Source organism: Lonchura striata, chromosome 1, assembly GCF_046129695.1.
Source record: "Lonchura striata isolate bLonStr1 chromosome 1, bLonStr1.mat, whole genome shotgun sequence".
NCBI classification, from domain to species: Eukaryota; Metazoa; Chordata; class Aves; order Passeriformes; family Estrildidae; genus Lonchura; species Lonchura striata.
This window is the reverse complement of record NC_134603.1, coordinates 61,861,973-61,874,961: the sequence shown is the minus strand read 5'-3', so window position 1 is coordinate 61,874,961 and position 12,989 is coordinate 61,861,973. Positions and strand designations below refer to the sequence as shown.

The 12,989-nt window shown below is 35.9% G+C and overlaps 1 protein-coding gene across 1 annotated transcript in view; it reads left to right on the top strand.

The window, feature by feature from the left end:
• Positions 1-12,989, top strand: part of GABBR2 (gamma-aminobutyric acid type B receptor subunit 2) — a 453,073-nt gene that overhangs the window by 407,560 nt on the left and 32,524 nt on the right. Inside the window, exon 15 of the mRNA XM_021528727.3 lies at positions 6,125-6,235. Coding sequence (XP_021384402.1) covers positions 6,125-6,235 — 111 coding nt within the window. The remainder of the gene's footprint in view (positions 1-6,124; positions 6,236-12,989) is intronic.

The following is a 12,989-nucleotide window of genomic DNA, read 5'->3' as shown; positions in this document are numbered from 1 at the left end:
TCTGTGATTATTTGCAGGCATCACAGAGGTTTCTTGACTCAGTATAAACTATTAGTTTGCATTTTATGTTAATGAAAATAAATGAAACTGGTTGGATTAGGGGATGATATTAATGAAAATAGCAAGAAATCTCTGGGAATCTTGCCTTTCAGAAAAATGGTTTCATTTAAACAAAAATGAACCACCACAATAGGAAAATAAAACTCATTGAGTAAAGTGATGTTATAAATAATGCTGATGGGAGATTTTCTCTACAAATAAATGTATGGACAAATTAATGATACAAGAATTTATAAATAGCTCTTCTGGCATTTTATCATCTTTAAATCAGACTAATTTACAGTATGTATGCTGACTGATTTATAGAATTATTTGTACAAGAGGCAGATGGGGACCTAAAAAGTAGGTTTCCTTTAAATATATTGCAGGATGATATCACTTTGTCTTTATTATCAAACTTTGGGGTTTTTTTCGGATAATAAGAATGACAGTCGTTATCTCTAATATATTTGAGGGAGGATGGGGGGTTTCCTGTCTTTCTTTGATCCCATTCACTTGGAAATTTAGGCCTGGATTCTGTATATGCAACAAGCTGAGGGATGTAAAACAGCAACATCAATATCTTTGAAGCCCCCAAATGTATCCGTATATTTTCCTTGGTTTACATGGCACATCTTTATTCTTTAGAAAACCAAATTGAGAAAAGTGACTGAATAAAAAAAGGGGATACTCTTGTTGGTATTCCAGTAAGTGTCATTTTGTTGTGTCATGATTGCTAGCTAACCATTACTGAATTACTGTCCCATAATAAAATGCCACTTGGAATAAAGATTTTTTAGGAGTTACAATATAAATATATATATTGCTATATTGAATTGTGGTAATAGATTAATTTTTGAAGTATTTGTGAAGCCAGACAATGCCTAAAGTCCATTCCATTGATTCAGGTGGGGTGGTGAACTGGATTTCAGTTTAAGAAAATGAATGAAGCAGAAAATACCCTTTAATCCTATTGGATAACCTAAAGATACCCTTTAGTTCATGTCACAGAGGCAAGAGGTGTGTATTCACATCTTGGTAAGAAAGCTTGTGTCCTGAAACACTGCATACCTCATTTTTTAATCATTAGAACGTTACAGAAATGTCCAAACTTCTCAACTAACATTGGAGGGAAATTAAATTGGTCACTGACTGCAAGAATTCAGGAATAGTCTTGTGCTTTGTGGAATACTCTGTGACATATAATGGGATCCGTAATGTACCCAAACCTAAGCTCAGGTATCAACAAAGACAAACAAGGTTGCCTATTATTCTAGGTTGCCTACCAAATTTTGAATTGGAAGACATTCCAAATGAGCTACCCTAGCTTAATATTGCCATTCCTCTTTCACATTAATGGAAACTATGACTGCACAAAGTAAAAAATACATGAAACAAAAAGGGATCCGTTTCCTGGGGAATCTCTTCTTCATATCACTGTTCATATCAGCTGTTTTGCTCTAAAAATACCTACAAATTATTAAGTAATCAAAAAGTTGACAGTGTCTGATCCTTCTCTTTTCATCAGTAATTAAGAGCCTGGCTCTCAATTTCACACTGCGTGCTCAAACTGTTGGAATCCTTTTATGAAGTACCTTTACAGAATTCAGAGTTTAAACCAACTATAATTATCCTTGTGAGGAAAAAAAAAAGTGAATTTAAGAAGTAAAGAAACAATTTTTCAAAGTCTGAGTTTTAGGACAAGATATCATATTTAAGGTCCATATGACTGCTAAATGTGCTGAATTAAAGATGCCAGAGATATCTAATTCACACTGCAAATTAGCTGTAGTATATAGTCATTATGCCAGTTCAATTGAAGCCATTGAAAGGGGAGATAAAATAGAGTGGGATGGTATATGAAGGCCATTTTAACAGTGTGACAGAAGAGTATGATCCTGCATTTTACTGTGCTGTGGAGACACAGATTCTTTTAAACATAGTAAACAGAAGCTGCAACTATTTACCTTATGTTCTGTGCCCATCTTTGGAAAAGACTGAGGCCTAATCTTGTGACTTTCTCACTGGTGAAAGTGCAGCTCCAGAAATGGCCCAGGGTCACTCTGGGGTCTGCTGCAATGTCCTGAGCGAGCTTGCTGGGACTGACCCCTGGGAGCTCTGCCACACAGCAGCACCACAGCTCTGCAAACAGCATCGTCTGCTCTACTGGCCAAGGAACCCATGTAGAAAAACTGCCTTGGGAAGGTCAAGAACTTTTGGATACTATGTGCTAGCCCAATCTGTTCTTCACAGATATTTGCTGGATAAAATGCCTCAGGGAATAGAGACTCTTCCTCCTTTTAAAACCTTTGTGAATCTACAGAAAAGGAATAACAATAAAGACACAAAATAAGTCAAAGGTACATTAGTCATCATACAAATATATGCCTTTTCAAGAGGAATTTTGAAATTGCACTTACAGATTTATATTTTTTTTAAAAATTAAAAAAAAAAAAACAACTATAAATCATATTTCCCTAATGGTTACTGATAGTTTTAAGCTTTACTTCTCACTCTGCCAATTCCCACCTGGGATATCACTCACCTGTTATGACAAGGACCTGCCAGCCCTCCCAGAAGACTCAAGAAGAAAGAAAATGAAAGAGCAACAGAACAACAGAATTGACTAATAATAGTTTAAACACACAGACACGGGGGATATCAACATTCTATGGGCAATCTGTTTACTGGTTTGGGTTGCTTTCTAGACCTAGCAGATCTCATGTAAAACAAGCATTTTACTGGTGATGATACACAACTCTTGTATGAAGTGAACAGATTAAACTATTTATGTTCAACTACTGAAAGCACTCCAGAAATTGATGTCAATGTCAGAAACCTTATTAGTTTTCAGAAGAGGTAGGAAAGCTTCAGCCTAATCACAAGGCTGGAGGTCTTCAGGCTTTTGAGAATGACATCTGAAGGGCATTGAGATTGTTTTCTATAAAAGGAAAGGGCAAATTTCCAGTACATACATAATCACTGGTAGCATTTATGTTGTCATCCTCTCTAAAGCAATAACAAAGTGCACAAATGGTGGATGATTAGAGAGGTCAGTCAAGTGCCCCATTCAGCTGTAATTGTAGAGTTTTCAAAAATTCTTTTGACATCAGAAAATATCATATGTTTTTTTAACCCTGCTTTTTGCTATGATTAGTTAATTCATGCAAAATCAGTGAAGAAACAGAATGGCAAATTAAAACCAGTAGAACACAAATGTCATTTTCCAGTAGTGGTGAGTAATCAGCGAAGTCCATTCACTTTAAAATTACTGCGACCTGCCAACATTTAACCCCACATGCACACGACCTCAGCAAATTTTTGTTTAAAAAATTTACCTCCTTGCAGGTCTCGAAAGTCATTTATAAGAACTGCTGCCCCATGTTTTGCTGCAATCAGTATTCTCTCTTTCCCTGCTCTGCCTAGATCACAAGATTTTTCTGTCTCACAAAGAAAATCTGAACACACTGTTTTACTTAATTAACATCAATTTTGAACTATCATGCCTCATAACATCTGATAATCTTCCTAGTAAGGAAACTATGCTTACTCTTTTAATAGTATTGGAAAATAAATTACATTTTCCACTTAATCATTTTTGTGCCTGGATCTTAAAAAAAAGAGGTTTTGAGTAATAAATGGACATACACTTTCCATTTTTGAAGTGAATTTTCATTAGAGAAGATATAAATTATATAAAATTATATGAACATATAATATACCACAAACCAAATAGGAATTCTCATTTAATTAATATTCCTCAAAACAGGGAATTATTCCAATTACTTGTAATTACTTAAAAGTGGAGGAATCCTTCAGTCCAGGTGTGATTAGAGTTTTCAATCCAGGAACAAGGAAAACAAACCACATGACATCATTCATCACACCAGGTGAAAGTCCTCATTATTTATACACTTTGTTTCACAAATGTGGGAAACTGAAATAGAAGAAATACCTGACAGAAGTGATGTGGATCTGGGGAAGCAAAGAGAGTCCTCTGCTGACTCACCAATGTGAAGGAAAAAAAAACCGAAAACACTCTGATGATGAAAACCTTAAATTTTATGTCACTTCTGTAATTCCAGACCATAAGAGATGAAGCTTCTGGCAGGTTAGAAAAATTTCTCTGTAGTACAGTCCTGGTGACACATCAGTAAGACATTCAGAGCTCAGTGTGAATAATTTGTTCTGTGAAGTTTATTACATAATAGGAAAAAAATGATGTTAAACATATTAGGTTGTAGCTTTGACATGAAAATGTGCTTTCAGCTCACCTAAATTTTAGCACTGAGATTTTTTCATTGATCAGTGAGAATGAGGTAGTTCAACTGATCCCCAGACAAATATTTGTAGCTTCTTAAATGTTGTGATGACACTTAATGTTCGCAGTCATTTCAGTTCTTCAGCTAATGGTTGTTTCGCCTGCCATCAACAACCATTAGGATGGAGTCATAAGCTCTGTGGGAGAGTTAATATCGCTGCCTTGGTTTTTATCTTATTTTATTTTAGGACACCTAGTTTTTTTCCAAGAGCTTTATTTTTCCATTTAGGGTTTCTACAGCAGTTTAGGGTAGGAAAAGGTTTTAAATGTTAATGTCTTGCCTGCTGGAGGCTTTGCATTGTGAATAGTTTCATTGTGCAGCGCATCATCTCACAAAGTTGTTTGGGTTTTCTCTTTTTTTTTTTACAGTGTATGAGGTCAGGGGAAATGCCTCACATACAAAAACACCAGTGGAAGAAAGTGAACTGAAAATTATTGCTGTGACTACTAAAATACATAGCAGAAGTCATACCTCATCAGGGGAAACAAAAACAACCTTTAAGAAATTATTCAGATCTCGCCCAAGTCCTTCCATGTACAATTCTACTTTTCAGTTAGTGAAAACATTTCTTTTCCTTTTATAATAATTATACTTCTGCATGAGACATTTTACATGTGTTATTCACAAAAAAGGAAAATTGAAAATCCCACTGGGACAACCAGGTACAGAAAGCTACATCTGAGTTGATCTTAGTTTGACTGAAGCTCAAATCCATTCTTTCAAAGTAGGAAGGAAAAATAGCTTTCAGTATTTTAGAATTTTCTATAAACACAGGGGACTGTAGGTACATGCATCTCACAACAGGAGTGTTCTGCAGTATGTAACTAAAACAAGTTCTGTTAGAATCCCATACAAGTTCCTTGTGTTCTTTAACTATGTACACCATTAAAAAGTAGTCTAGCAGTTTGACCAGACCTTAATATCTATTCTAATTATATATAGCGTAGTAGATAGTAACCCTTTTCTCTGTGTGTCAACTGTTTTTAACCTGACCATTAAAAAAAAATATTAAGTCAAGGGGTGGGTCTTGCAGATTTCTCTGAGTCTTTGTTATTGCTTCTCCTTCATACAAACAGTTCTGATAGACTCCAAGTCCTCTTGATTGTGCAATATTATGCAATCTCCTTTTCAAGATAAATGGAAAACTGCAAAGCTTCCAGCAATATTTCATTTTGCACAGGCAATCACTGGTTCTAAAATACTCTTTTTTTTCTTATGATGATGATTTATTATCTCTCCTAAGCTACTGGTATAGTTTCCATAGTAAATGGTCTTTGATTTAGCTCATGGTTATCAATGAAAAACCACCTGAAACACAGCAGTGTTTCATATATTGTTTATCAGCCATTTGCCAGTGACACAAGGAACAAGGACTGCAGGTGAAAGGAAAGAGAAATTTAAATACATTATTTTTCATGCCTGTGTTTTCAAGCTGTTTGTCTTATAGAAAAGGGACATGTCCTAAAGCTGATAAATATGACTGACACTGTTAAATACGGAGTGACTTCCGATATTTTCTTTCAGGTTTACAGTAGATCTGACCTCACCAGGTAGCAGCTATGAAGCAGCTATTTCCTGAGATTCTTGTTTTGCACTGTATTTCTCAGCAGGTTCATGGCTCCGCTGCCATCACAAGTTACTGTTAAGTTATCCACTCCATATCCTACATGTACTCAATCTACTGAAAGAGAGCAAAGTACCACTGAGGTGTGAAACAAAAGGAAATCTGATTCCAAATAATTCACTTTTCTTTTTTTTTGCAGCCGGACCCTGCGGGCAGAGATATCTCCATCCGACCAATCCTGGAGCACTGCGAAAACACCCACATGACCATTTGGCTTGGGATTGTCTATGCTTATAAAGGGCTGCTGATGGTAAGCACAGCTTCTTCTGCACAGCACTGACTTCAAGCTGCTATTTACTGATAGGCATGAACTGAATTATATTTGTTTTCCTGATGGCTGGGAGGAAGTAAAAACTGCCTCGAGTGCAACTTCTATGATCAGATCTGCTCTAGTGTTCATTAGACAGTAATATGTGGATACATGCATATGTAAAATAAATAAGACATCAGTAGCGTTTAAGCAGAATATTGTGGATATACCACAAACTTAGAAATTCAGTACTGAAAAGGTAGGTCTATAAATAAGACAACTTTTTAAATAAAGAAGTCAAATCATCCGAATTCCTGCAGATTCTCCAAAAAGGTGGAACTCAGCTGTCTGAGATTTTTGCCTCTTAATTGCTAATATATTTGAGGAATTGTTATGAGATGCAAGATTAATCTGGGACTTGAATCAATATAATCCTTTTTTCACTGAGGCCCATCTCCATAAAAATATTTAGTAACTAAAACAGACCTCAGGAACCAGAGACCCTGAGGCTTGATAGTTAAAAAAAAAAAAAACCCAAACAAAAAACTGTATAGGTGACTATTAGTGATTAAAAGCTCCTGAACCTGAAGGTTTTGAAAACATCTGATATGGACAGCACTGACCAGCAGAACATCCATCTAGAGTTGAGCCCCATCTGGATCCTAAGCCTGACAGACATTAGTCTACACTGCCTGAAGGGGTCAATCTGTTCTGTGCATTTGGAGCATGCTGGTTCATTAGGACACCAGGAAAAGATTGGATCAGCTGCTTCCACGTGGCATGGTTGGTGCTGCTGCCCAGAGGGGGCTGCTGGTGCCTGGAGTCCTCTTCTTCCCTCTCCCCTGTGAACGACTGCTCTGATGAGTCCTGCTGCTTTTCATGTTGCTTTTTTCAGGCTGAAAAATCTTTAAATATCCAATGTGAGGTTAGGAAGGGAGAGAAGTTTTGTTTCTCTAAATTCTAAACAGTTGCTTTGTGGTCAGGCCACTCTGCCACGGTGGGGCCTTCAAGCAAGGAGGCATCAAGTGTCTCCAGGCCCCAGGTAAGAGCTCTGATCCTTGAGCTACTAGCCAAATGGAAGCCTTCTCAGCTTTCCATTTAATAAAGAAAAAGATTAGGAAAAAAAAAAAAAAAAAAAAGGAAAAAAAAGATAACTTTAGGTGTCGATGCCTCCTTTTTAGAGAATGTCCAAGTAGGAAATAAAGAGCTAGGACATACATGCTCTCTCCAAAGGGATCAGGAATTAAGAGAGATTCCACACCTCAGCATCGCTTACTGGTTGGTCAGCTCGAGGTGGCTCTGGATGCACATTAACCCTGGCATGTAGCACAGCATCAAGGAATTTGTGTCCTGAAGGGAGCCACAAGCTGAGAGCTGTGACATTGACCAGCACTAACACAGTAAAATTCAAACAACTGGTAGGACTTTTTGTTTTTTAAATAACTTCATCAGTGTTTTCAGTTAAAATATTTCAAATATATATTCTCTGGCAACTTTCTTAGAGCTTTCGAGTTTGAATGGTGTTAGTAGTCAAACTGTTTGGGTTCTCACTAGTCCTTTGCCCTAGATTGTTTTGTCAGCATGTATGTTAGGCTGTTTTCTACAAGATATGTGACTCTCTTTAAGTCTGTAATGACATTTGCAAACTTATTTTGCAAGTGCCATTACATTATTAGACAATAATATATGCATATATGCATTAAACAATAATATATGCATATATGTGCATATATGTAGATGTAAAGTACTCAATTCACTATTGAATTTCTTGGCTTGTAGTATATCTATAATATTCAGATTTATTTTGCGTATGCCATTACTCACTAATTTCAGACACACAGTTTTTCATAACCACCAGTGAAATACACACTCTTTATTACTCCAGTGCCCTCTTAACACACAAATCACTACATATTAAAAAGGAAGATACTCATCTGAATAATTTAAATAATTGCTATGAGTGAATGAGTGATATGAGGACAACAGAATTGATGCATTTTATCTCATCACCAAAGACATTTCTGTACACTACACATAGTTTGCCTTCAGAAAAAATAAAAGTAGAATGTCTCATGTTACTGTATCATTTTATAAAGGTTTAGATAATATAAAATGTGATTTTTAATAATAAAACATATCTAATCTAACATGCTATATACTAAAGAGCTAGTATTGCTAATTACATCACAGTGCAATATTTAAGGTGAAATGGCTTTTATTGGGCCAAAATTATTTACTCTGACCTCTTATCTCAAAATGGGAATATAAAAAATTGGATTGACTTTAAAAAGTTCCTTTCTTTTTTGTCTTGAAGTAAAAGCAATACTGTCCATTCTGATGTCTTGAATGCACTGATGCAGCGAATAAATCACTCAGGGTAGGGCAGAGCAAAGAAGGGCAGGAAAGGGCAGGGAAGGAAAAGAATGGCAAAATAATGAAGGCATTACTTAAAGGGATACACTGGTTCCCTCTTCATTAAAGTAAGCAAACTCTGAAAGTCAGATTCACAATTCTTCAATTGCCTCTGAAGCTACGTGAGGAAATGCTTACTCTGCATGAAAGCTTCTCAGTTATTAGATTCAGATTCCTCAGGTGACTAGAGAATAACAGGAAAATTACCATACTAAATTTTGCCTTTACCATTTAGTAATCTTCTTAATTACCAATGTATTAGTCTTCTCCATGCATAAAGGATTCACATACATATTAGTTCCTCCATACATAGAGGATTCACTGTTTTCTCCCATCTCAAGCTCAGCTCCAAAAAGGCTGCATACAAGTTCAAGGTCTGTGTACATGCTCACCATCACAGAATTACAGAATCCATTAGGCTGAGAAAGGCTTCTGAGGTCAAGTCCAACATATGCCTGAAAACCAGCATGTCAACTAGTTAGTTGCATTATTTTGATTTTTCATGAGGAAGACATAGTTGAAAAGCACCTTTCTTTCATATATTCCAAAGGATAATAGAAAACACACCGTCTTAAACTTGCTGGTGGTGCATTATTAGGGAGTGCACTAACATCTTTCTGAGGGGTATGAATTATTTGTCTCATCTCAGCCAGAACAATAGTGGACTGGACTCCTAGAATGCTTTGTTTATTAATCACACACACATTAGTCTTGTCTACTGTTTCATTCCTCTCTTCCTGATAATTCTTGTTGTTAACATTAGACTCAAGATGTGCATACATTGGAAGTTTCATTGTGTCCCTGACATCTTATTACAGGTACCTGTTATTCAGCTATTTAGAAACAGGCTTTTGAGGAAAAATTTTATTTCAAGCTTGACTGTTGCTTGCTGTATGAAATCCTATTTTTTCCCTGTGTTAATTGAGGGGGATTTAAGCCATAACTAATAATAGTGGCCACTTCTTATACACTGTTTTTAATGTGTTGTCCTCAGCTAACTTTGCCAAGAATTAAAATATCAGTGTTTCATGACTGAGATAGGAAAAAAAATAATGCATATTCATCATGAGATTTGATAAATGTCACTAAGAATAAGAAATTTATTTTCTTCTAACTATTCATATTCCAACATTTCACTATAGTTGATATACTGCTCAACACAGCTCTGTTTAGAAGCCAAAGAAAATATTAATTCAACTCAAATAGATCCTTGGGATAATGTTCAATCTTAATTTAAAGTCTGAAAGAATCCTCTGCTTCCTAAGGCTCACTAACTGCTAAACTGAATTTGTCTTACTTCCAAGCCTTGATTTTTGGTGCGTCTTGCATATATGCTGTCCCTCTTACTCTAAAATGACCTGATATCCTTATTTCTAGGCAAATTTCCTTGCATTCAGCGAAATTTCTGTGATAGCTCTAAAGACTCTTTCTGTGAGTTGTCTAACATACTTACCCTCTGCTTCTTCTGCATCATTTTCAGCCATATTATTTTCTCCTTCAAGTCAATGTACATATCTGGAACAGCTTAAGTTAGAATTTTTTTTAAACTATCTTCTTTTTTAGTAGTTTCTCATTAATAGCTATATGTTGATATCCATCACCTAGATTTCAATCACTTTAAATTTGTTGTATTGATTTTATAGCATTCTGTATTTAAATAATGATACTGTGCAGTATTAAGATAAACACTACTGGGAAGTCCATGTATCCTTCATGAATGTAATTACCTTTATTCAGTCTTGCAAACTCACTTTAAAAAATAATAGCAATTTGAATTATATTGCTATCACTTTTTTTTTTTCCTACTTATTGGCTGAGTTCATGTGTCAGCCATTTCATTAATTTGCTTAGGATAGAAATTACGGTAATAGTTCTGTAATCACTGGGGGTGTTCCACTTTCTCTTTTCCCATATGGCCTCTTTGTATCTTAAGTGCCGCTGCCAGAATTCAATAAATAACAACAATTAAGCCCAGCAGTCCAGACTACTTCTAAATCAATTCTTAAAACTACTGCATGTAAGTTACAGGATCTCTGTGATTACAGCAGCTTGTCTTGACAGAGTTTTCAAGAGCTCTCTCTTACTGCTGGAATAAGCTGCACTTCACTGTTTTGGCAAGATGTGAATGGACTCTTCTACCTCTATGTAAATATAGGACAAAACCCCTTGTTAAGCACATCTTACCATGCATCATCGCTATTGAATTTGTCATCTCCCAAGGAATGAATCTTTATTACGATTCATTCTTCTCAACTAGCACTTTTATAAATCTTTATGAATTCTGTTAATGCTGCTAGCCATTCATTTACTACTATGCATTTAACTTACCTCTATTTTAGATCCTTGATTCATAATGATTATTATGAATTTCCTCTTTTTAACTTTTGTTACATTCTGCCCAGTCTTTGGCCAATTTTATTGCTTGTTCCTTTTACATTCCGCAACCACCAAAATATTTTTTAAGGTAAGAATAGCTTTTTTATACATATGCAGCTTAGGACAGATCATTTACAGTGCATACACAAACTTTCCATTGCTATTTGTAAATATACCTTGTTGCTACCCCTCTCCCTCTCCAGTGGTTTCCTTTGCTTTGTTGGCTAATACATAAACATTACTTTCCCATTTTTTTCATGCACTTGGAAGTAGATTTTCAAAAAAGGGAGTTAGGTACCATGGTTTAGAACTTGGGTTCCAATCAGTGCCGTGCAGCCCAGTCTTCAGTCAGCACTTGGTGTTCTTGCCTCAGCAGGCAGAAGGGGAAGCAGATGCTGGTTCTGTGACAGGCACCAGTTTGCAAATATCCAGCAGAAATCTTGGTTATTGACAGCATTTAGGTACCTACAGGTGGTACTGAGGGATGGTCTGGCTGTCCTTGATGGATGTTGGATGTGGCTTCTCACTACTGCTCCAGCTGAAGCCCTCTGTGTGTGTCGAGCCCAGGAGCTGGGTATGAACAGCACAGCTGTGGTGTGCAACACATGCTCCTCCTTTTACTATTTTGCTGTTATTTTATATTTACTCAATAAAAGCTGGATGTTAAAAAATGCTTTTTTTGTCACTAAGGAAAGGGAAGCAGTGGAGCAGCTCATCCAGAGAGTTTGATCAGCCTTTGTCCTTAAAAGGTTCCAGAACCAGACTGGATAAAAGTATGAACCTGAACTGAAATCACATCTGAGCCTGCTTTTTGAGCAGGAGGTTGCACTAGATTATTTCCTCAAGTTCCTCCCAATTATCTTATGAGATTATATCAACCATATTATTAATTACTTTATAAAATTAATAAATTTTATGTGTAGAAAAATCAAATAGTTTTCAGATTGTGTTAAAATTCCCCAATGTTTTCTGATAATACCTTTGATTTTTAACACATATATTTGCATTCTTTCTAAATTCCCTTCATGATCAAAAAGAGAACTCAGAATAAGGACCTACCCCATCAATTAACCTACATGATTCCAACTTTTATATATGGTGGATCCCATCTGTCACATCTTACAGTAATTAGAGAGGAAGATAGTTAAGCTTTTTGGTGGCAGAAAGTAGTTTATAGTGGTACCAGATATTTATTATTTCTTCAATAAAATATGGACAGTATTGTAGCATCCAAAGCCACATTTCCATATGGCTTTGTTGTATAAATTTTTCCCTAATATGACCATAAGGAAACTTGCAATATATTTTTGAAATGTTGCAGATAGTGAGTGCAGTATTCCCTTACATGTCTCTTGGCATCAGTTTTTGTATAGCAGAAATTGATTTAAACTGTAGCACACACTGGCTTTTAGCAGAGGTGCTTCACCTCTTTACAGAGCTGTGATTGTGGTAATCTTATACCAAAGACAATAAAAAGCTATTCCAAATGGATATTTGCTAATGACCAGTTGTGTATTTGTTTCAATTGAGTTAGTATAATTGTTTCATGACTAAGCAAAATTCTCATGCAAAAAGTCAGATGTACTGTGAATGGAAAGAGAGGAAAATATTTTATTGACCTGTTGGTTTGAGAAGCTGGAAAGTGAAATCTGGATGCTTGTTAGTGTTCAGAGCTTTGTGCAGCTGCTTTTCTGTCTTGCAGGAGGAATAAAGGGTTTTGCCAAGACCTTTAAGAAGAAAGTCCTTCAGCTGAATAGCTAAATATGCATATCTTGCAATTAAAATCAATACTTAACTCTTGTCCTAATGCTCAATAGAAATATTAAGCTTCCCTTTAGTAATGTCTATCCAGAGCAGCTCTGTGAAAATTAACTAAATACACAGCTGACTTATAGCAGATCGGGGGAGTGAGTAATGGTTTAACATCAGATTGTACTGACAGTGAATTTAGGAGACCTACAAGAGA